At 39.0% G+C, this 22,461-nt stretch overlaps 1 protein-coding gene across 3 annotated transcripts; it reads left to right on the top strand.

The window, feature by feature from the left end:
* Nucleotides 1–14: 14 nt before the first annotated feature.
* Nucleotides 15–22,060, top strand: EIF1AX (eukaryotic translation initiation factor 1A X-linked). Of its 3 annotated transcripts, XM_036016751.1 has the most exons (8): nt 30–270; nt 4,837–4,916; nt 6,936–7,019; nt 9,040–9,143; nt 10,214–10,264; nt 14,524–14,605; nt 16,491–16,582; nt 18,888–22,060. In XM_036016751.1, the coding sequence occupies exons 2-8, from the start codon at nt 4,850–4,852 to the stop codon at nt 18,891–18,893; spliced, it is 486 nt and encodes a 161-aa protein (XP_035872644.1). In that variant the 5' UTR covers nt 30–270; nt 4,837–4,849; the 3' UTR covers nt 18,894–22,060. The 3 variants fall into 3 exon arrangements, with proteins under 3 accessions (XP_028378202.1, XP_035872644.1, XP_028378201.1); XM_028522401.2 differs by lacking the exon at nt 4,837–4,916 and having other exon boundaries at nt 15–270; XM_028522400.2 differs by lacking the exon at nt 30–270 and having other exon boundaries at nt 4,799–4,916.
* The last annotated feature ends 401 nt before the right edge of the window (nt 22,061–22,461 follow it).

The following is a 22,461-nucleotide window of genomic DNA, read 5'->3' as shown; positions in this document are numbered from 1 at the left end:
GGTGGCGTTGGAAGGCGGGGAGAAGCGACGCAAGCAGACGCGACGCCATTTGCTGCGGCCCAGCGTGGTGGCCGGCTGTTCTCGGAAGGGCTCGCTAGCGAGACTCTCCCGCGCACGCGAGCCGGCTTCTGGTGCCTGGTTTGTACCGTGCGGCTCCACGCGTCTTCTCTCGCGCCCTTTGGAGGAGTCGCCGCCGCCGCCGCCGCCATCGCCCGGATAGGAGTCAGAAAAGCCGCGAGACCTTCGTCACCGCCATGCCCAAGAATAAAGGTAATTGCAGCCTGGACCCCGGGACCCTGACTCCGCTCGCCCCGATCTCCCGGCGCTGCCTGCTGCTTCGGGAGAGCCCAGGCCGCGGTGACCTTCTCCACCCTGCTTGTAGGCGGCTGGGCGGTCCGGACTGGAGTCTGGGCTCGGGAGAGGAGCTGGGAAGTTACTCCTGTCTTCCAGTTTGGTCACATTGGGGTGGAGCCGACGCCATTTTTGTAGGGCCTCCTGCGGGAGAATGTGGGGGGTTTTGAGCCTGATTCGCGCCACACTGACCGCGGCGCAGTGGGGACCTGCGGGGAAACCTCCGCTGGGCACCCGGGGCTTCGCAAAGGCACGTCCTTAGGCCTTTCCCGGCAAGGGGAGTTAAACACTGGAAGCGGTTCTTAACTTCTAGGGGGTGATGCCTGCTTTAGTGACCACCATCAGGTAGGTACTCCTGCATGGGTTTCTTGATGGACAGTTGTTGAATATTGTTGAGGCTGCTCCTCATGTTAACAGTGGGCAAAACTGGATGCATTTCTGAGGTTCATTTGAAGAGATTTACCCTGCCCTATCCCTTTACGGGCTTTAACTTTTTTCCTCCCAGAACACTTGTTTCTTATTTGGCCGAGTTCGCCACTTTTGTTTCAGATCGCGCACGTATGTGTGTGTATACACACACAGACACACACACACACATATGCACGCATATACATACATAGTGCTGGGGGTAAAGACCTTTAAGTTCTCTCCATTCTGAAGTTAAACATTCACAAATTATCAGACTTGAGGATAAGGTTAATTGGAATTTCCAAAATAGCCTAATCCAGGTGAAAGCAGAACAGTACTAAAGAAATTCTCCCTTTTTTAGACGTAAGAGTGTTTCTGCTTTTTAAGCATCCTTGTAATTTCTCACAGGAAATTGCGCAAGTAGAAACTGGGAAAACTTTTGACAGGAGAGGAGCATCTTTCAGAACCCACCAGAAGTTTCCTTTCATTATTCATCCTGAGACCTCCCTCCTTCCCTCATCCCCCCAAACCTGGCCTACTTCTGTTCTCTTTCCTACTTCACAGCTGGCTCCAGGGATTCTTCCTCATTTCCTCTGTAGCTGTCACTACTCATTTTATCCCTCAGGATACTTCTTTGCTGTTCTGGGCAAAATTTAGTGCAGTTCCTTCAGTGCATGCTACCTTACTGCCCTTAGAAATCTAACTTGTAGGCCCACTTAGTAGCAAGGATTTTGCTGCTAATTATTTTGGGAAAGGTGAGTGTTATTATAGGGTTTTAAAAATCATAGTTTTCTTATAACCTATATAAACCTTTATTCCCTCCAAGATGGTAAACTCAGTCACTTGGATGGGTATCTTAATATCACTTTTATGTATAGCACAAGATACCCAATTCCTTCACTAGACTGTAAGCTTAGAGAGCAGTAAAATGGTACCTGCCTTAATCACATTGGATTGCTAGCACTTGACACTTAGTAGATGCTCAGTAAATATTTGCTGGTTTAAGTCACCCCCCTTCTGTTGAGTCCACACTTAGGTGAATAATAGGTTCCCCTTTGGTTCCAAGGGGACAGGACTGTTTTAAAATCACATCTAGTTCACTAACCTCTTTTAAAGGCCATTCCATTACATGGCAATAAGATAGAGAGGGGGTGATAAGGGTATGGTTATTTCTAGTAAATTAATAAGATGAATCACTTTTATAAGTAACATTTGAGGTGTGTAAAAATTACAGATAATGCAGTGTATACCTGGGAATCTATTAACTCTGAACTTGAGAATTACAACACAGATTCAGTTAAACCCTCTGTCTCCCTCCCCGATCCGCTTCCTCTTTCTGAAGGTAACCACCATTCCGAACTTAGTATTTATTGTTCCTGGGTATGTAAAAACAGTTATCTGACTTGTTCTCTTACTTAGAGGACTGGTACTTTTCAAGACCCCTGCATTTTATGAGATGAGGTTTAGTGTAGAAGTAAATTTAAATTTGTTTGTTTTCTTCATTGGAAAATCCAGAAACCCTGTGAATGAATATAATCTTGATGATGGTTATACAAGTAAGGATATAAATTACCATGAACTGTGTGTCAGAAGACTTCAGCTTTGGACTGATTGTTAACTTATTTCCTCTAGATTCTGTTAACTTACTACCTCAGGAAAAAGGGTATCCTTTGGCCCATTCAGAAGAGCCTGTAGAGTAAGGTGCTCCCACATTTTGAGGATGTTGTTACCTTTGAGTTTAAAATCACCATTCCTTTAGGAATATATGGACTACTCTTGACTGATTTATTCAAAGAATTGCCAGGTCCAGTATATAATTCAGCAAACAAAGTAGGTTTGATTCTTGCCTTAATGGAGCTCTCACTCTAGTTTGAAGATCTGGCATGATTAATGGCTTGAAGCAGAAGCTACTTTTCTCTTCTAGGAAATTAGTTTTGGTATGCCCTAAGAATGCCTCAAATACTGAATTCTAAGGGCTCTGGGTGGGTCAGGAAATTCTAGAGGCCCACCTAACAACAGCACAGAACATTGTGAGACTGCACCGGAGGTAAGTGCACTTGATGCAAGAAGTTGTGTCTTTTCTTTTTTTTTTTTTTTTTTTTTTAAGATTTTATTTGTTTTTAGAGAAAGGGGAAGGGAAGGAAAAAGAGAGGGAGAGAAACATCAATGTGTGGTTGCCTCTTGTGCGGCCCCCACTGGGGACCTGCCCTGCAACCCAGGCATGTGCCCTGACTGGGAATCAAATCGGAGACCCTTCGTTTTACAGCAGCCTTTGCTCAATCCACTGAGCCACGCCAGCCAGGGCAAAGTGTGTCTTTATAGTGGCCAGGTGTACATTCTTGATTCTGTTTGGGCTATGAACTTTTTGTTGCTTTCACCCTCTTTGTATGTGTCCCTTAGTGTCACTACCACTCATAGTCATTTTCGGAAATGGCTGCCAATGTGTCTTACATTTTGGAATTGGAACAAAATGCTGTGCAAAGATACCATAATGTGGAGGCCAAGAACAAAAGAAGGTTAGGTTTGAATATCATCACCAACACTTACTGAATGATGGTATACTGGTTACTTCTGTGAACTTGGATGAACTCACTGGTAAACCAGGAGTAAATGACTTATTACCTCATGAGATGATTGTGACAAGTAAATGGGTGGCATTGCATGGTGGTTAAGAGAATAGTCACTGGGGTTTCATAATCCCAGATCTCAGGTTACATGCTTATAGCCTTAGATATACCACTTAATAGTGTACTTATTATTAAGTGCAAAGGATAACGCACTTAACCTTTTGAAGTGCATTATCTTGTAAAATAAAGATAAATTAGTACCTGTCTCGTAGGCAGACTCGTTAGGAGCAAGTTACTAAAACAGTGAGTAGTCTACTGGGATTGAAGCAAAGGTAATAGAAGAGAAGTATTAAGAGATAGGTTGATGTCATGTTTACAGGTGGAGAGACTTAACATTCTGTAAGATAGTTATGGAACCACTAACTTAAACAAGCATGTGGATTGAGAACCAGATTTGTAAAAGAAAGTAAATGGAGTTTTGAATAAAATTGAGCTTTAGAAATAGGAGACCAAGGCTTAGTTGAAATAGGGGGGCTGATATGTAAAATTGATCAGCATAAAAGTGACAGAGGAGAGAAAAATAAACTTCTCTTAGTGGGTGAGGAGAAGGTAGGAATTTGGACTTAATGAAGTGCCAATGGGATGCACATAATGGGGGGGACTGATAAAGGTCAAGAATGATGTGACTGACACTTTAAAAGTCGTCAGAAAAGGGGAGTTGGGAAATGATTAGCAGTATCATTACTGAAAGTATGAAAAATGCATGAGGGTGGAGGATGACAGATTTTGAAGGACAACAGTAGCTAGGAGAGTTCTAGAATCATAAATAGTAGGTATCTTGGTCTTCTGTTCTAATTCCCTCATTTTACAGAGGCTGGAAGAGATCCTGAGGGGTTTTTGTGAAAACTCCAAGTATCCTTTACTCCTTCCTCCCTCTATATCTGGTCTCAATTCTCTTTGTTTCCTTCTCAGAAATAACTCCTTGTATTATTCCTCTGAATAATACTCCATTGTATGGCCATACCGCAGTTTATCCATTCACCCACTGAAGGACATCTTGGTTGCTTCCAAGTTCCTTTCCTGTCATGACCCAACTCAGCGTGCTTCATTTTACATGTAATAAGGACAGTGACCTTCCTACCAGTTTTCCCATCCGGAGGGGCATGTCACATCTCTGGTTTTTGTTGAAGTGTTTTCTTACTAAAATTGTTGGAATAGTAAATATATTCATGAGTCAAATTTCAAAAAGTATAAAAAAATGAAATCTCTCTTCCTGAATGTGTCCCATTGCCAACTAGTTCTGTTTCTCACAGGCATTATCTTTTTTATATATGCCCTTCCAGAGATATTTTATGTATATATAAGCAGATATGAATTTTTTACATTAATCGTGGCTTTATGTTTTTCACTATGCTCTATTTATTTTTAAGCTCATAATAGGAAGAATTTTGAATATATACAAAAGTTGACTAGTTTAAGGAACTTTCATGTACTCATGTCCTGGCCCCAGGCACCATCAATTCATGGCTAAACTTGCACCATCCACTCCAAATCAGGATCCAGAGATGGTCTACAGGTTGCCATTGGTTGGTATGTCTTTTAAGTATGTGTTAATCTGTAGGTTCCCTGTCCATTTGTGTGTGTGTGTTCTTTTTTTTTTTTTTTTTTAAGATTGTATTTTTTAGAGAGAAGGGAAGGAGGGAGAGCGATCAAGAGAGGGGCAGAAACGTTGCTGTGAATGAGAAGCATCAGTTGATCCGTTGCATCTCACGCTCTGCCCCTCAATGGGGGACCTGGCCTGTAACCCAGGCATATGCCCTGACTGGGAACCAACTGGCAGCCTCTCAGTTCCACAGGCCAGAGTTCAACCCACTGGGCCACACCAGCCAGTGTGAAAACAGACTGTCTTGTAGAATTGCCCCCACAATTTGGATTTTGCTGATTGCATTCCTGTTGTTCCTTGCTTTTTCTTGTTTTTTTTTAAATAAGACTTTATTTTTTAGAATAGTTTCATATTTATAGAAAATAGAGCAGCCCTGGCTAGTGTGGCTCTGTGGATTGAATGCCAGCCTGCAAACCGAAAGGTCGCTAGTTCAATTCCCAATCAGGGAACATGCCTGGGTTGTGGGCCAGGTCCCCAGTCGGAGGCGTGTGAGAGACAACCGATTGGTGTATCTCTCACACATTGATCTCTCTATCTCCCTCCCTTCCCCTCTTCTAGGGGTACATAAATAAAAGCTTTTAAAAAGTGAAAATGGAGCAGAAAGTACAAAGTTCCCATGTTCCCACCCCCAGCAGTTTTCTCTATTTAACATCTTGCATGAGCCAATCTAGATGCATTATTATTAACTCAAGTCATAGCTTATGTTAAGGTTCATACTTTATGTTATTACATTTGTATAGGTTTTGACAAATATGTAGTGACATACCCACCATTACAGTGTCATACAGAATAATGGTTTCACTGCCCTAAAAATCCCCAGTGTTCACCTACTCCAACTGTCCTTCTTCCTCCTCCTCCTCCCCCATCTCTTTGCAATTACTAATATTTTTACTGTCTCCATTGTTTTGCCTCTTCCAAAATGTTACAGCGTTATACTGTTTAGGCTTTACAGATTGGGTTCTTTTCCCCTAGCAATATACAGTTGAGGTTCCTCCGTGTCTTTCAGGGCTTTGGTAGTTCATTTCTTTTTATTATGGCTAAATAACATTTCATTGCATGGAAGTACCACAATTTATTTCTTTACTTAGTGAAGAACATCTTAGTTACTTACAAGTTTAAGCAGTTAGCACCTTCTTTTTTAGCTTCTGATGTCTTACTTAAATGTATACTACAGCAGTAGGATAAAATTCAACTTAGAATTGCCAGACTTGTTGCTTTTTCTCCACCACCGCAAAATCAGTGTGTCCCATTCCATAACTCTACCTTTTTTTTTTTTTCCCCCCCTTTTCAGTCATCTATACCTTTCATTGGGTGAGGAGGTCAGGTACAACAGAGATAAGGCATTTTCGTAAAATTTATGAAGACAGCCCTGGCTGATGTGGCTCAGTGGATTGAGTACCAGCCTGTGAACCAAAGGGTCGCTGGTTCAATTCCCGGTCAGGGCACATGCCTGGGTTTCACGAGAGGCAACTACACATTGCTGCTTCTCTCCCTCTGTTCCTCCCTCCCTTCCCCTCTCTAAAAAGAAATAAATAGTTTTTAAAAGACCCATTATATCTCCCACCTGCCTCAAGTGAGCCAGTGTAGGAGGGTTTTGCTGAGCAGTGTAGTCAACTTTATGGTCATCATCTTTATGATCCGTGGCAATGCAATCATAGAATGCAGGTGTCCTCAGAAAGGGTTCTATATACTTTTATATAATATCTGCTTTGGTTTGTTTGTATTTTATGTCAGAAGTATTCCAAAAGGAATATCTAAGAAGAGTGTGGGAATGGTGATATGTATATGTTTAATATGATTGGAGATTGTAAATTTAATATGATTGTGTGGCTAACTTAGGTTAATGGTTGAATGTGACTTTTAAAAAAATGTTTCATAAGCCTTAATTTAGTTTCTTTTCCCACTGTTTTGCAGATAATGTCTTTTTCTTTCTTTAAAACCATTAGGTAAAGGAGGTAAAAATAGACGTAGGGGTAAGAATGAGAATGAATCTGAAAAAAGAGAACTGGTATTCAAAGAAGATGGACAAGGTAAGCGTTTTCATAACATAGGTTTCTTTTAGTAATAGTTTTGTTTTTTGCATGTGGAATTTCAATGTCTAATCATGAGAGAGGTACTAGTCATAATCCACAGCAATGAATCACACATCCCTCTTGCTCTTCTCCATTTCTCATCCTCACACCTCTTCAGAGCCTTTGTTTTGTTAGTCATTTCTTGGTATACTTGGTGTGTCTGTAAATACGTAGATTTCATTGTTTTGTGTGAACACTCATTTCTAAGAATGAATTATACAGTTTAGAGGGAATTAAACCTCAAAAGTGATGGTTTACAATCCATGGTTTACTAGATCTGTTTTGATAGTAAATAGCACTACATAGTACGTGCAGTAGGCCATGGATGCTTGAGGGGTGAATCTGAAGAAGCCTTTCCCTCGTTTCTCCAGTGCCCTTAGCATATAATTTTCATAAAATATAATAAAATGGAACTGAACATTTGACTTACCTTTTCAAACCGATTAAGACTTTGTAAGTACCAGACCAAAAGATGTAATACTAGTTTCTTGTATTTTTATTTTGAGTAATTTTAAACCTTCAGGTAAGTTGCAGTATTTAGTACAGTGAACTTCCTTTAAATTACCCTTTGTCTAGGGTGTGTGTGTGTGTGTGTGTGTTTTCTGAACCATTTGATAGCTGCAGGCATCATAATACTTTTCCCTTACTACTTCATCATATGTCATTTAAGAACAGCTATAAACTCTTACATAACTAAAACAGAGCACTCAGGTGATTTTGAGTATATTATATAGCTAGTATATGGTCCATAATCAAATTTTTCCAGTTATTCAAATAATTTCCAGCAGTTTTTTCCCCAGAACTTTCTAACAGATTTTTTAAATTGTCTTTTTATAGGACTTTGGTGATTTGTTCATGCCATACAAAAATGAAACATGTTTTCTGGCATAGAGGCCTTTTTGTTTGTTAGGCTTAGGGGTGTCAAACTCATTTTCCCCAGGGGCCACATCAGCCTCACAGTTACCTTCAAGGGGCCAAAATAATTTTAGGACTGTATAAATGTAACTACTCCTTAATTGTTAAGAAGTTGAAATTATACTCGGCCCTTTGAAGGCAACCACGAAGCTGATGTGGCCCCTGGGGAAAATGAGTTTGACACCCCTTCCTTAGGTCATTCTAGCCCCTATTAGCAGTTGGCTTGATTTTGATCATCACTTTGGAAGAGAGGCGGTCTTTGAATTGACTGGCCATGTTGAGGTACTAGGTTCGCTGCATGTGGTCTAACTTCCACGTGTCAACCTCACAGTTGAGCTTTTCAAAATTACATGTCTGTATTTATCGATATTTGGATGTCGTCTTTGGGGGTTAGTCTAATGTACAACTTAAGTAAGCTAAAGGTTCTGAAGCCATGCGTGTGACGCCTGCCCACAACCCCCCCCCCATGTCCTTTGTCATTTAATGATAAAAGAGGCCCGTGTGCAAAGCTAATGCTCATAAATAATCTTGGTTTTTCAGGTGGCAGTGAAACCAGTTGGCTTCCTGGGTACCTTTTTGGAAAGATTTTGATTAATTAAAAGTTTGGTATTTTGCCTCATAACATCTTTGGTTTTACAAAAACTGTGGAATAATCACTAAGATACTCTAACGTAACAAAGACATAGTTAACATATAAGCTACTTTTATTTGCCAGATGTACTAAGTATTGTGTTGAGATTAGCCTCTAAAGGTTCTAAGGGAAAGGAGATCCAAGATTGGGAAAGGCTTCAAATATGAAAGATGGAGGAGGTGTAGCGTGTACATTTAATAAAAGTGAGTTCATAATTAAAACATTTCTGATAGCAGAGGGACAGCTTGTCAAGAGTCTTGGTCGTGGTTCTGCCATTATCTAGCTTGGGGTTTATCATTCCCTTGTATTTTTTTGTACTTGTGTATATTTATTCCCAAGTAGTATACTTATACTTAGTTTTATGTAGACTGCTAAGTTGCTTTTATCAAAAGTTTAACATTATCTTACACCCTATTCTTTTCCCTCCCCCAGAATATGCTCAAGTAATCAAAATGTTGGGAAATGGGCGCTTAGAAGCAATGTGTTTTGATGGTGTAAAGAGGTTGTGTCACATCAGAGGGAAATTGAGAAAAAAGGTAGGTGTGGGGATTTGTTTTAGTTCAATACAAAATTGTCGTTACGGGACGGGAAAATGGCTCTACAGTTTTTATGTGCCAGGGGCGTCATAAGTTCCCAAAAGGGTTCAGTAGAACAGTGATTGACAAATTCCATCTAAAGACTCATTTGCATGACATGCTGCATTGCTGCCAAAAATGTTTAACCTGAATCTAATCGTGAGGAAATAATCAACAAATCCAAATTGAGGGATTCTGCAAAGCAAATGGCCTGGCTTTTAATACATTGTTCATGTCAGGAAAGAGGAAAAAGAGGCGGGGGTGCTATTGAGGGTTATATTAATGTTAAATTTCCTGAATTTTGTGACCACAGATGGGCTGCCTTAGAAGGTAATGACTAATTTCCCATTAGTCATTAGTAGGTATTCAGGCAGGTTTATTAGATTGGTTAAGAGTGCCTCCAAGTCTGATTTTATGATTTTTAAAAAATGTTTTTGGTTTGTTAATCCTTACATTACCAAAGTAGAGGGGAAGGGGAAGTAAGAGGGAGGGAGGGAGACGAGGCTACATTTCTAAATTTTTTAAAATTGTCACCTGAGGATATGTTTTTCTTGGTTCAAGAGGAGGGAGGGAAGGAGAGAAACATCAATTGGATGTGCCCCGACTAGGGATTGAACCTGCAACCTTCTGGTGTACAGGACGCTACAACCAGCTGAGTCACCTGGCTAGGGCCACATTTCTAATTTTATACTCATAATATGTAATGAATGGCTAACTAACCACTTAGAGTGGTTCACTATGAAAAAAATCCCTTGATTTTTAAACTAATCATCATTTCTGTGGACTTAGTAAACTGCCAAATAGTTAAGTTAGAGTATTGTTTCAATATCCCAAATTACAGAAAAGTTTAAACAGGCACAGCTACTTGGCTATAGATTTTTGTTTTGGGGGTCCCCCCCCAAAACAAGTACTATTCTAAATAATACGTACTTTGCCCGAAGTACGTATTATTAGCATTTTGGGTAATTAGAATTTTATGAGAATGCTGGCTAAGTGTTGCTCTTGATTCTTTATTTTCATTTCTTTTATAGGTTTGGATAAATACGTCAGATATAATACTGGTGGGTCTACGAGATTACCAGGTAAAATAAAATAAAGTTTTTGTTGTTCACTTGCTTGATTGTGATCATCCATTAATGTTAGGAACATGAGCCATGACCATATTTGACCAGTCCCAGCCCAGTATGCCCTTTACCACTGGATCAGCAAACATTTTGTAAGGGCTAGTTATTTATGGCCAGGGCATGTGCTAGAATATGCTCACCACTTTGGAAGTACCCCAGGTACCCCAAATGCTAGTCTGTGGAGTTCGTATTTTCACTGTGGAAGAAATAATTTTTTTTAAAGATTTTATTTTATTTATTTTTAGAGAGGGAAGAGACAGACAGAGACAGAGACATCAATGTGCGGTTGCTGGGGGGTCATGGCCCGCAACCCAGGAATGTACCCTGGCTGGGAATCGAACCTGGGACACTTTGGGTTTTTTTTGTTTGTTTGTTTGTTTGTTTTTTGTTTTTTGTTTTTTTGTATATTTTATTGATTATGCTATTACATTTGTCCCATTTCCCCCCTTCTCTCTCCTCCACCCTGTACCCCCCTCCCACCCACATTTCCCCCTTTAGTTCATGTCCATGTGTCATACTTATGAGTTCTTTAGTTTCTACATTTCCCGTACTATTCTTGCCCTCCCCCTATTTTCAACCTACATTCTATGCTACTTATTCTCTATACCTTTTCCCCCTCTCTCCTCCTCCCACCCCCCTGCTGCTAACCCTCCATTTCTGTGGTTCTGTTCCTGTTCTAATTGTTTACTTAGTTTCTTTTGGTTTTGCTTTAGGTGTGGTTGTTAATAATTGTGAGTTTGCTGTCCTTTTACTATCTATACATGTCTTTTCTTTATCTTCTTTTCTTAGATAAGTCCCTTTAGCATTTCATAAAATAAGGGCTTGGTGATGATGAACTCCTTTAACTTGACCTTATCTGAGAAGCACTTTATCTGCCCTTCCATTCTAAATGAGAGCTTTGCTGGATAGAGCAATCTGGGATGTAGGTCCTTGTCTTTCATGACTTGGAATATTTCTTTCCAGCCCCTTCTTGCCTGTAAGGTCTCTTTGGAGAAATCAGCTGACAGTCTGATGGGAACTCCTTTGTAGGTTACTGTTCCCTTACCTCTTGCTGCTTCTAGGATTCTCTCCTTCGTTTTTACCTTGGCTAATGTAATGATGATGTGCCTTGGTGTGTTTCTTCTTGGGTCCAACTTCTTTGGGGCTCTCTGAGCTTCTTGGATTTCTTGGAAGACTGTTCCCTTTGCCAGATTGGGGAAGTTCTCCTTTATTATTTGTTCAAATACGTGCTCAATCTGTTGCTTTTCCCCTTCCGATTCTGGTACCCCTATAATTCGGATATTGGAACGTTTAAAGGTGTCTTGGATGCTCTTAATCTTTTCCTCAATTTTTTGAATTCTTATTTCATCATGCTTTCCTGCTTGGTTGATTCTATTTTCCTTCTGGTCCACTGTATTGTTTTGAGACTCAGATTCCTTCCATTCACTATTGGCTCTCCTCCGTGTGTCTTCCTGCATCTGTTTTATGGTAATCTGCATTCTTTCATCTAGATTTCGTCCAAAATCCACGAGTTCCGTGAGCTTTCTGATCACCAGTGTTTTGAACTGCGCATCTGATAGATTGGCTAATTCTTGGTCGCTCAAAAGGATGAGTCCTGGGGGACTGATCTGCTCTGTTGAAAACATGGTGTTTTTTCCCCTGTCTCTCCTTTTTTTTTTTTTTCCCCGGTCTGGTAGCTCTTGTTACGGTGGGGGGCGGAGCCTTAGGTGCTCACCGGAGCTGGGCGCCCCAGTCGCTAGATTGTGGCGTTATAAGTGGAGGCGGGGCGGGAGAAAACAATGGCGGTAGTTCCGTTCCCCTGGACTCAGACCCTTGTCTGGGCTTCTGGGCCGCGAGCTCTGCCCTGGTCCACAATCGCTGCCCCTCCGGGTCTGCCAGCCGCAGCTTGCGTACTCAGGGATCACCGCTGCCTTCTTGCACGCCGGATGGCTTTTGCGCCAATTTCGCGCCAAACCTTCCCCCGACCTCCGTGCGCCGCCGACCCGAGCCAGCCCCGCGCCCGCCTGGCTTGTCTTCTCCTACCAGTCCGGATGAACGCGTCTACTTCAACTTCTTGGCTGTCCGACTTCCATTCAGATAAATCCTCTGCCGGATCTGGGTGTTATTCTGATAGTAAATTGTTGTTGTAAATTATTGGTTTTCTAATCTTGGTTGTGCAAGGAGGTACGGTGCGTCCACCTATTCCTCCATCTTGCCGGAAGTCCGAACCTGGGACACTTTGGTTCCCAGCCCGCGCTCAATCCACTGAGCTACGCCAGCCAGGGCTTTAGAAATACATTTTTAATGAAGCCAAATGGTTGTTCCTCCTTTTTTGATAGTTAAAGTTTCCTTTTTGAAATGAGTGATAGTGTATAGTAATAGTTTTGTTGGTATTCTTAGTTGGCAAAATAAAAATCACCTTGTATTGGCCCTCCCACCCTAATTTAAAAATATATATATACGTCTTAAAATCAAAAATTGGAAACCATTATCCATGGGGCTACAGCTAAATTATTCGTCTTCCCATCCCACAAGATGCTTACAGCCTAGTGCTGGGGAGAATAAGACAAGGACACCGGTAATTGCAGTATGTACTCTAAATTTAGATAAGTACTTAGGTCAGAAAATGGTAGTTGCCCCTCCTGATCTCGACCTGAAGACATGGTGGGTCTGTGAAATCCATTTGGCTCTACCTGTTAGAACTCATCACCATGTGTTAAATCACATTGTGAGTGATAAAATGTTTCTGTTTTTATAACCTTGGTCATAATTTGATTTTTTAATAATACATATATATATTCCAGAATAAAAAAATTAAAATCTTTACTTTCATCAGTGGTTCTCAACCATGGGTGATTTTTTAAATGTCCAGTGGCCATTCGGCAGTGTCTTTAGACAGTTCTCGTTACGACTGAGGGAGGGGGACAGTGCTCCTGGCATCTAGTGGGTAGAGACCAGGGATGCTGCTAAATATCTTAACAGTACAAAGGACAGTCTCTACAACAAAGAGTCATCCTGCCCAAAATGCCAGTAGTGGTGAAGTTGAGAAAGCCTGCCTTAAATTCATATCATTTTAATGTCCATTTTCTTATTTTGATCCCAAAAGTAACCCCAGAAGTAGGAAGAATAATTAGTTCCCTATTTAACAGATAGGAAACCAAGGTTCTGCAAGATGTAACATTCTAAATGGAAAATGACAGCCAGGACCAATGTTTTTTGATTCTTAATCTCTCTGGTGATCCTTCCCTGCCCCTGCCACTTAAAGAGGTGGTCCAGGGACCAGTAGCATCCTTAAGTTTTGGGAACTTCTTAGAAATGCAGATCCTTGAACCCTACCCCAAGCCTCCTAAATCAGAATATGCATTTTAACAAGCTCCCCTGGCTTTCTAGGTACATTACAGTTTAGGAACTGCAGGCCTGAGTCACACTGCCCTTGCATCACTGGGATCATTTTTGTTGCCTTTGAAACAAATCAGCTTCAACCCTTTTTTGTTACTTAACTGAGTCATATTTTTTTTCAAATGGGGAAGTATGACTTTTAAAGCAGTAGTTTTCAGTGGAACCTGTGCGGCAGAAACACTCAAAAAGCTTTTTAAAATAAAAATTCATGGCTTCACTCCACATCTACTAATCTATCTTGTGGAAGTATAAAAGTTCCATTGGCGATTCTGATCAATTCTACCCTAAGAACCACTAGTATGTGGAAATGTGTATTATTAGTTTCCTTAGGTCATTATACCAGTCTCATTTTTTTTTAGTTTATTTTTAGAGAGTGGGGAAAGGAGGGAGAAAGAGAGGGAGAGAAACATCAATGTGTGGTTGCCTCTCGCGTGGCCCCCACTGGGGACCTGGCCCAAAACCCAGGCACATGCCCCAACCAACCAGGAATCAAACCAGCGACCCCTTGGTTCACAGGCAGGCACTCAATCTGCTGAGCCATACCAGCCAGGGCCCAGTCTCAATTTTTTAATTACCTGTAAGTTATGGTCCCCGAAGTTTCTGTATTTCAAAAGACTTCTAATCAAAGGATAATGATGAATAATCTACAACATAAGGTCTGCACAGTTTTGCTCTTATTAAAGTGAAATCTGTGAATATCTTCCCTAAGCTGGTTTATCATTATTCATTTCTGCATGCAAGCTTTGTACTGGATTAAATCCAAGGATGTTTTTCATAGTGTAGGAGAAAACTTAATATTTTGCCATAATTAGATCTAAAAGTTTTTTTCTCTTTTCAAGGACAATAAAGCTGATGTAATTTTAAAATACAATGCAGATGAAGCGAGAAGTTTGAAGGCGTATGGCGAGCTTCCGGAGCATGGTAATGTCTGAGTTACTATATTAGCCTGTCATGATGCTATTACCTGGTGGTATTAAGATGAATGAATTTCAGTAGAGTTTTGTGGATTCTGCATATTTACTTTCGTGCTTACATGATTTGATTTAAGTCTGACTGCCTATACTAGATACCTGTACTAGATGCCTTAAGAAAATAACTGGGATTCTGTTTCTAATAAATATATAATACAGTTCATGAGAAGTTAAGTTTTGTAAACCCTGGGCTTCTGCATAATAGCAATCAAAGAAAAAATTGTGTTACAGTATTTCTTTCAAAATTCCTTTCTCAAAGAGACTGTCAAGTGTTCCTCTACTTTAAATGTGAAACAAGTATAGTAATTAGGTACTATTGTCAATTTTTATTAAAAAGTCAATCTCCATCTTACCCTAGTATCATAGTATCCCATAGGATTTTTTAAAGCCAGTATTCTTTGTTTCCTCTCCTCCCAATACAAAAGTTATGTGTGCTTAATGCAGAAAACTTAAGTAAAGCAAAAATAAGTCCCTCAGAACTTTATCAAAGAGGAAATACACTTTGCATACTATTTTGTAAGCCTGCATTTTTCACATGGTAGTTGACTTTGGGAGAAACTCTATTGTATGTTATCATGAAAATAATGTGACATTTTATATTTTGCTGTATCTCCAAAACATTAGGATACATACATTTATGCCCAGGATGAGTAGCTCAGTTGGTTAGAGCATTGTCCCCATTCACCAAGGTTGCCAGATGGATCCCAGGTTAGGGCACATACCGGAAGCAACAGATGGCTCCACCCTATGGGATCTAGCTGTTTGGGTGTTGTCCTATAAAGCAAAAGGTCACGGGTTCCTTTCCCAGTAAGGACATGTGTCCAGGTTGCAGGTTTGGTCCCCATTTGGAAGGCAACCAATCAATGTTTGTCTCTCTTTCTCCCCCCTTCCCCTCTCACTAAAATCAAAAATGAAAATTAAAAAAAAAATTAAGATTCTATTTATTTTTAGAGAGAGGCAAAGGAAAGGCGAAAGGGAGAGAAACATCAATGTGTGGTTGCCTCTCGCACATCCCCTACTAGGGACCTGGCCCACCAGCCAGGGCTAAAAAAAAAAATTTTTTTTAAAGACGTAACCAATGAATGCATAAATAAGTGGAACAACAAATTGATGTTTCTCTAAAATCAATCAATAAAAATATTTAAAAAGGAATACACCCAATTACAAATTTGTAAACAAGTATTGCTACTCTACTAATGCTATATACCTTTCAAAGCATACCCTAAGACAGAAAATGAAAAGGGATAAGAAATAAATACATCATTCTATTATTTTTTTAATAAATTAGAGACCGTGAAAATGCTGCTGAAATCAATTATCTGGCATTTCCAATCTAGTTAAGTGCTAATATATCTGGGAATAGGACTAGCACTTTATGGTTCATTTTCATTGCTTTGGGATAGCATGACTTGACCAGATCTTTCTGATTGATGAGTCTGATGATTGGTGAGTTGTTAGGGTGTGCTTAAACCTTTTTTAAAGCTTAGCTGGAGGTTGTAATAGCTTCAGAATTTATGTAATTAGAGCCTGCCTTACTAAAAATACCTTTACAGACAAAAGAAAATTTTAACACAAGTACATTCCATTTTGACTTAGTCACTTTGTTAACAAGTTTTGTTGTGTGAAATACTATTCTGTATAGTAGAATTGTTAGGTCAAAATTAGGATCTTTCTGATAATAAAACTTAGATTTAATTAAATTAGAAGTTTGCGTTGTAAGTGTCTCCTTTTATAGTTCAACATTTGACATCAGAGCACTTGTTTTCATGAGTACTTATTTATTTTAATAGCATCTTGATTATGTTAAACGAGTATATTTGTTATTGTTTCTTCAGCTAAAATCAATGAAACTGATACATTTGGTCCTGGCGATGACGATGAAATCCAGTTTGATGACATTGGAGATGATGATGAAGACATTGATGATGTAAGTAGATGCACCTTGCATTTTTCAACATTTGTTTATGAATTATCCATAGAGAAACCAACTCTTTATACCCTAACTTCCTTTAAGAATGTTGAACATTTAAATAAGAATATAAACACTCAGTAGACAACTAGTCAGACTGTTTGTACTGTGAGGATTCATCTGTTTTCAGCATTTCTTCCTAGAAAGATCAATCTTTGCTTTGACAATATAAATGCTAGGCATTGGAAGCATACCTTATTTAATTAAGAGTGTCTGAAGAGCCGTGACCTTTGTGACTCGGTTGGGTGCCATCCGGCAAAGTGAGAGGTCGCCGGTCACATTCATGGTCAGGGCACATGCCTAGGTTGCAGGTTCAGTTCCAGGTCAGGGCACGTAGGAGAGGTGACCGATCAATGTTTCTCTCCTTCTCTTTTCCCCCTCCCTTCCCCTCTCTCTAAACATAAGTAAATAAAGTCTTTTTTAAATGTATCTAAAGCAATAGGTATTAAAAACTTTAGTTGTAAGAAATATAAGATCTTGCAACAGACACATGCCTTCTCTCAGTTGAAGTACTAGTATGTTAAAAGAAGAAACGTGTGGACCAGCTTAATAAGAAGCTTTGAAATTACAACATACATTAAAAGCTGTGTTAAAATCAAGGTCTTTTTGCCATTATGTGATTTTTATCTGTTGGAAGTAGACTATTGGCAAACTCTTGGTTTGGAGTTGGTGTGTATATTTTGAGAAAATTTTTATTTTTGTTTTTTTCTTTTAAATGTTTTAGCAGCAAAGCAGTGATGCTCACAGAAACAAACACCTCATTGCCATTCTCCTCTTACCATATTTAAGTGAAATTCAAACTTTGTTTTTGGCAATACAAATTTATTTAATAATTGGGGTATTATAAATTACTCATATTTGGTATGGGCTCCTCAACCCCCTGTAAATAAAAAGGTAGTTCAGAAACCACCTGTATATATAAGTCTAAAATTAATGCTAATGTTTGATTTGCTTCAAAGAGGAAATTTTCATGCACCTAGAGCAATTGTTCCTGACCAAGACTGTGCAACAGAATTACCAGAGCTTTTTAAAAATACAAAGACTGGTCTTGGGCTGAGTTAGGCATCCCAAGTGATACCCACCACTAAGAGTCTACAATTAACTTTTTCCTATACTTGATTTATCACATATCTATGTTTTTATTTATGTATCAATCCATCTTATATTTTGATACATCTTCAAACTATTAGGACGTGCACATTTATGAATTTTTAAACATGTACTACTATTATGCTTTGTACATCATTCTATTATTATTTTTAAGATTTATTGATTTCTTTTTAGAGAGAGGGGAAGGGAGGGAGAGACATCAATGTGTGGTTGCCTCTCACGCGCCCCCTACTGGGGACCTGGCCCGCAACCAAGGCATGTGCCCTAACTGGGAATCAAACCAGCAACCCTTTGCTACACAGGCCAGTGCTCAATTCACTGAGCCATAACAGCTAGGACTATTTTTTTTAATGTTGCTCCTTTGCAGACCCTGAGCCACAGAATTCTTGAAACTGAACTGTTAATGATACTTAGACAAGTAGATTTATCTATTATGTTTTCTGACAAGAACCTGACACGGAGCTACTGTGTTGTAGAGTAAGGTGGGATCTAATCATTTGGACAGCTGAGCTGGGATAGAAGGCCTCTTCAGAAATTAAGAGCCTAACCAGAGAACACACCTGAATAGGAGACCACATACAGGGGTGATAGGTCGAGGATCTAGACAGGGGAAAGATTTTCTAAGAAGAAAATTTCTGAGTCTTTCCCAGTACTTCCTCAGAACTGGGCCTTGCAGGCTGGTGGGGTAACAATGATAAAGACAGTAGTTACTAAGGGAATTGGAGTTATATTGAACATTTGTAAGGGTGGCTTTATCACCTGAGAACCTTACTTCGAGACATTTCTCTAGATGATTTATAGGTATTCTAGCTTTCATTCCTCTAACCAGGTTGACTGGAAGGAGAATTTGGTCAGTACCACATGTGGTCCTTTCTTAAAGAAATAATGTTCCCCCATGTCTGTTCCCACCCCCAGAAGATGACACTAAACTTTATTAAGAATATTCAATATAATGTGTAACATTCTGATGGAGGTTGTGAAGATTTACTGGCAGCAGACCAGAATTGAGAAAAACATGGTATATAGAAATTCCTCTTCAAACTGGGTTTGTTTCCCAGATAACCTAGGGGAAGAGGGGTCTCCCTTATGTGATAGGCTACTGCAGTATAAGGATTTGTTTTTCATTTGATTTGATGTTCTTTTTCCTTTTCAGATCTAAATTGACCTCGACATTTTACATTCCACCTTCTCTGAGGATTGATCAACAATTTGGATTTTGGCTGTTGCCTGTTAAAGAAGATTAAAATTATCTTTAGTTTGAGTACAGTTTGTTAAAGCAGACTGATTTGTTTCTAAGGTATTTCTTTAAAAACTGGTAGTGCTAAATTAAAGTAAATTTTAAGTCCACTTCGTTCTTTGGTGTAATGGAGCTTATGGGTAAAAGAGCACATCTACTATTTTTCAAAAGAGGAAAAACTTCATTACCTTTCCTACTTCGACCACTTCAGTAAGTAAATGGATGTTTTGAATAAACCATTTGCCCTATACTTGTGGATTATGGTTAAGCCCTACTTTTGACTGGCCTGTTGACTGTACAGTGACTTTCTGTATATTTCAGTTACCTACATGTCCCTTTGCGGTTTTGATAAAAATTAAGGCAGCAGAAATTTTCATTTGAAGTCAAATGATTAGGTCTCTTTCATATTTAAGTATCATGTGACTATTTTTATACTGATTTTGATATTACATATTTTCTTTTCATGACCCTATTTTGCCACTATAAACATCAACAAAAAAAACGTTTCCAAGATGCAGATTTTGGAACCTGGGTTTTAATAGCAATTTTTATTTGTAAGGTTAGTTGCAGAGATTGAACACTAGGTGGCACCCAGTTATCTTAACATCAGAAATACTGATATAGTTGTCAACTTTTTTTATTAACTTACTGTGCATAGGAAATTTCTCAACCAAGAAGATTGTTTTGATCATGTGCATGTATGTGGAATATTTTTGCAGAACAAAGGATTACATTGTGTCATTTTATTTCAGAAGTCATATACATGTGAGCTACAATTTTGAATGCTGTATAAATGAAAATTAATCCCATAATAACTTACATAAGTTAAATGTTTTTCAAACTATCCCAAAGCTGGGGAAAGAGGAGGGAATAACATTTAATGAAAAAAATGGTCTCCTATTTCTGAATGAAAAAGCTACAGTGGAGAAATATAATAAAGACAATGTCACATTGCAAACTGTATTATATCTTACTTTGTGTTTAGGATGTATTTTATTGTGTGTTCAGATCTTTTTTTGTTTGTTTATATGTTACTGAGAATTTAGATTCACCCTTCTTTATTTAGTTTTTTGTTTATCAACGCTAGTAAAATGAAATTAAGGGGTGGACTAGTTAGACCTCACTAGTCACATTGAAATCGTATGCAACTTTAAAAGAAGAGATCCATCATGTAGCACGTGAAGATTTTATTCTGCTGGTCTTCAGAGAACTTTGCCATGGTGAAAAGTAACATAAAGGGGAATAAACTTTCATGTGGCTTCTAAGAAAACATCTTATCACATTCCATGCTTAGTATAATTTCCTAAGTGCAAATTCTGAAATCAAAATCGGGTTCTATAAAACATTTTTTTTTAAGATTTTATTTATTTTTTAGGGGAAGGGAGGGAGAGAAACATCAGTGTGTGGTTGCCTCTTGTGTGTCCCCTACTGGGGACCTGGACCACAACCCAGGCATGTGCCCTACCTAGGAATTGAACCAGTGACCCTTTGGTTTGCAGGCCTGGGCTCAACCCACTGAGACACACCAGCCAGGGCCTATAAAACATTGTTAAATCAAAGAAGAGAAATTAAGGGTGAACATTTGTGGTTCATGTTTCTTATTTGGTGTTGCTGAACACTTACCTAGGTGGGATGTATGTGAGCCCATGGGCTAGTTTTTAATATTTACAAGAAACCAGCCTCGAAGAATTGTCAATAGTTAACTCTGCCTGGGATGCAGTTCATGGTAGGGGTAGTGCAACATCAGTTTTTCTACTTAACTCCTCTAATATGGTTTATCTAAAGATTCTTTAAAAATTACAATAGCCCTAAATCTTCACGTGTTAGCTAGCGATTTCTTTTTTCTTGCCTTGGTAGTAACAGCTCAATGTAGTGCTGTTGCATCCTGGAAAATCAGAAATAATTAAAATAGGTGAGGTAAAGTTGTGGCTCATATGCATCACTACTTGGAATTATTTTACTAACTTGTCTTTAATGTGGGAATAATACTGTTTTCATTGATTTGATTATATTTCAAAGGAGGAATGGAAGTAGTCCTTAAGGAAATTTTGTTTTTGGGGTTTGGGAATTTTTTTTTTTTTTGGATATACTCTGATTCCTAAAATACAAAGCTATAAAGTGTGTTGTGAGAAAATAAAATGTTTGAAATCCAAGGATAATAGTTCTTACTGCTAAGAGGCGTAATAGTTAATTACTAATGACTTTCATAGGCTTGCTTTTTTCATGTAGTGTTAATTCCACTTCCAGTTAGAGTATAAACATGTTGTATTACTAACTTGGCTAAATAATCAAACCAAGTGTTTGTGTAAAAGAAAAAAAGTCTTGCCAAGATTTATTTGACTGTTGAATCTTCCTTGAACATCCAGCCTCTTAAAGAGACTGCCTCTTACTATGCATGATGAAAATTCTTGTGTTAAGGAATGGCCATTGGTTAACTCACCGCATCTGTGGTATCGTGGCTATAAATATAGTTGCTTACAGAACTCTTTGTGACTTGTGGTTTAACTTAGTTTCACCTATGATGTGTAAATATTAAATTATAGGATGCTATCAGTATTGACTAAAGAGCAAACCAAGTAATCAATTAGGTAAAAGCATGTTTCAAATAAAATACCTAGCTGGATTTATACTTTATTTGTATTATATACAGATTTAACAACATTCACTATTAACTGTGGCTTGACTGTTAAAGTATCAGAATGCAAGTAAGGTTCTTTATGTTACCTGGCTGTCATAAAGATAAAAGAACTGTATTGGTACGAGATGTTTAGATCTTTGTCCTGCTTCACAAGAAGTTTCATTTATGTTGTTTGGACTCCCATGAACTTTCACACACCAGTTTGTGTTTTTGATTTACATTAAACTACCATCGTTTTTATCCTTTTTTTTTTCTTTCCATTCAGAAAAGTACACAATCTGAATTGTCTTAATACAAGTATAAGAAGACACTAGTCTCTCAGGTATAGAGAAGCAAGGAATTTGGAGAGAGTACTGGACTGTGTCCACTCTTCCCCCCCAGCTGCCAGGTACTGAGGAGGCAATGGGGCAGAGAGTGAAGAGTGTGGGCCCTGGGGTCAGGTGGCCTGTGTCCCAAAACCCATTCTTCCCTTTACCTGCAGGTGACCACTGGTATTTCCAGCTTGTCTGAGCTTCAGGCTCCTCGCCTGTAAATGGGAATGCTGAGAACAGTGCCTGCAGAATCACAGAATTGTTGGGGACTAACAAGTATTTGTTCATACATGTAATGCACTTAGAGCATTGGCCACCTCTTTTCACTCGATATCCAGGATTGTGTAAGATAGAATATGCATGTTTTTTCTATTCCCTACCATTTCTTTTATGTGTAGTCTTTGGTTTCTGTGATAAAAGAAAAACATACAATATATATTTGTATATTCATGTTGACACTATTTAAAATAATTGCTACCATACTTGTTTAATTCAGTGTAAGACTAACAGATGGAAGCCTCTAAATTGTTTGAGGTGTTTT

The sequence above is a fragment of the Phyllostomus discolor genome, chromosome X, assembly GCF_004126475.2.
Source record: "Phyllostomus discolor isolate MPI-MPIP mPhyDis1 chromosome X, mPhyDis1.pri.v3, whole genome shotgun sequence".
In the NCBI taxonomy this organism is placed as follows: domain Eukaryota; kingdom Metazoa; phylum Chordata; class Mammalia; order Chiroptera; family Phyllostomidae; genus Phyllostomus; species Phyllostomus discolor.
Note: the sequence above shows the minus strand (reverse complement) of the source record. Positions and strands in the feature narration are given on the sequence as shown.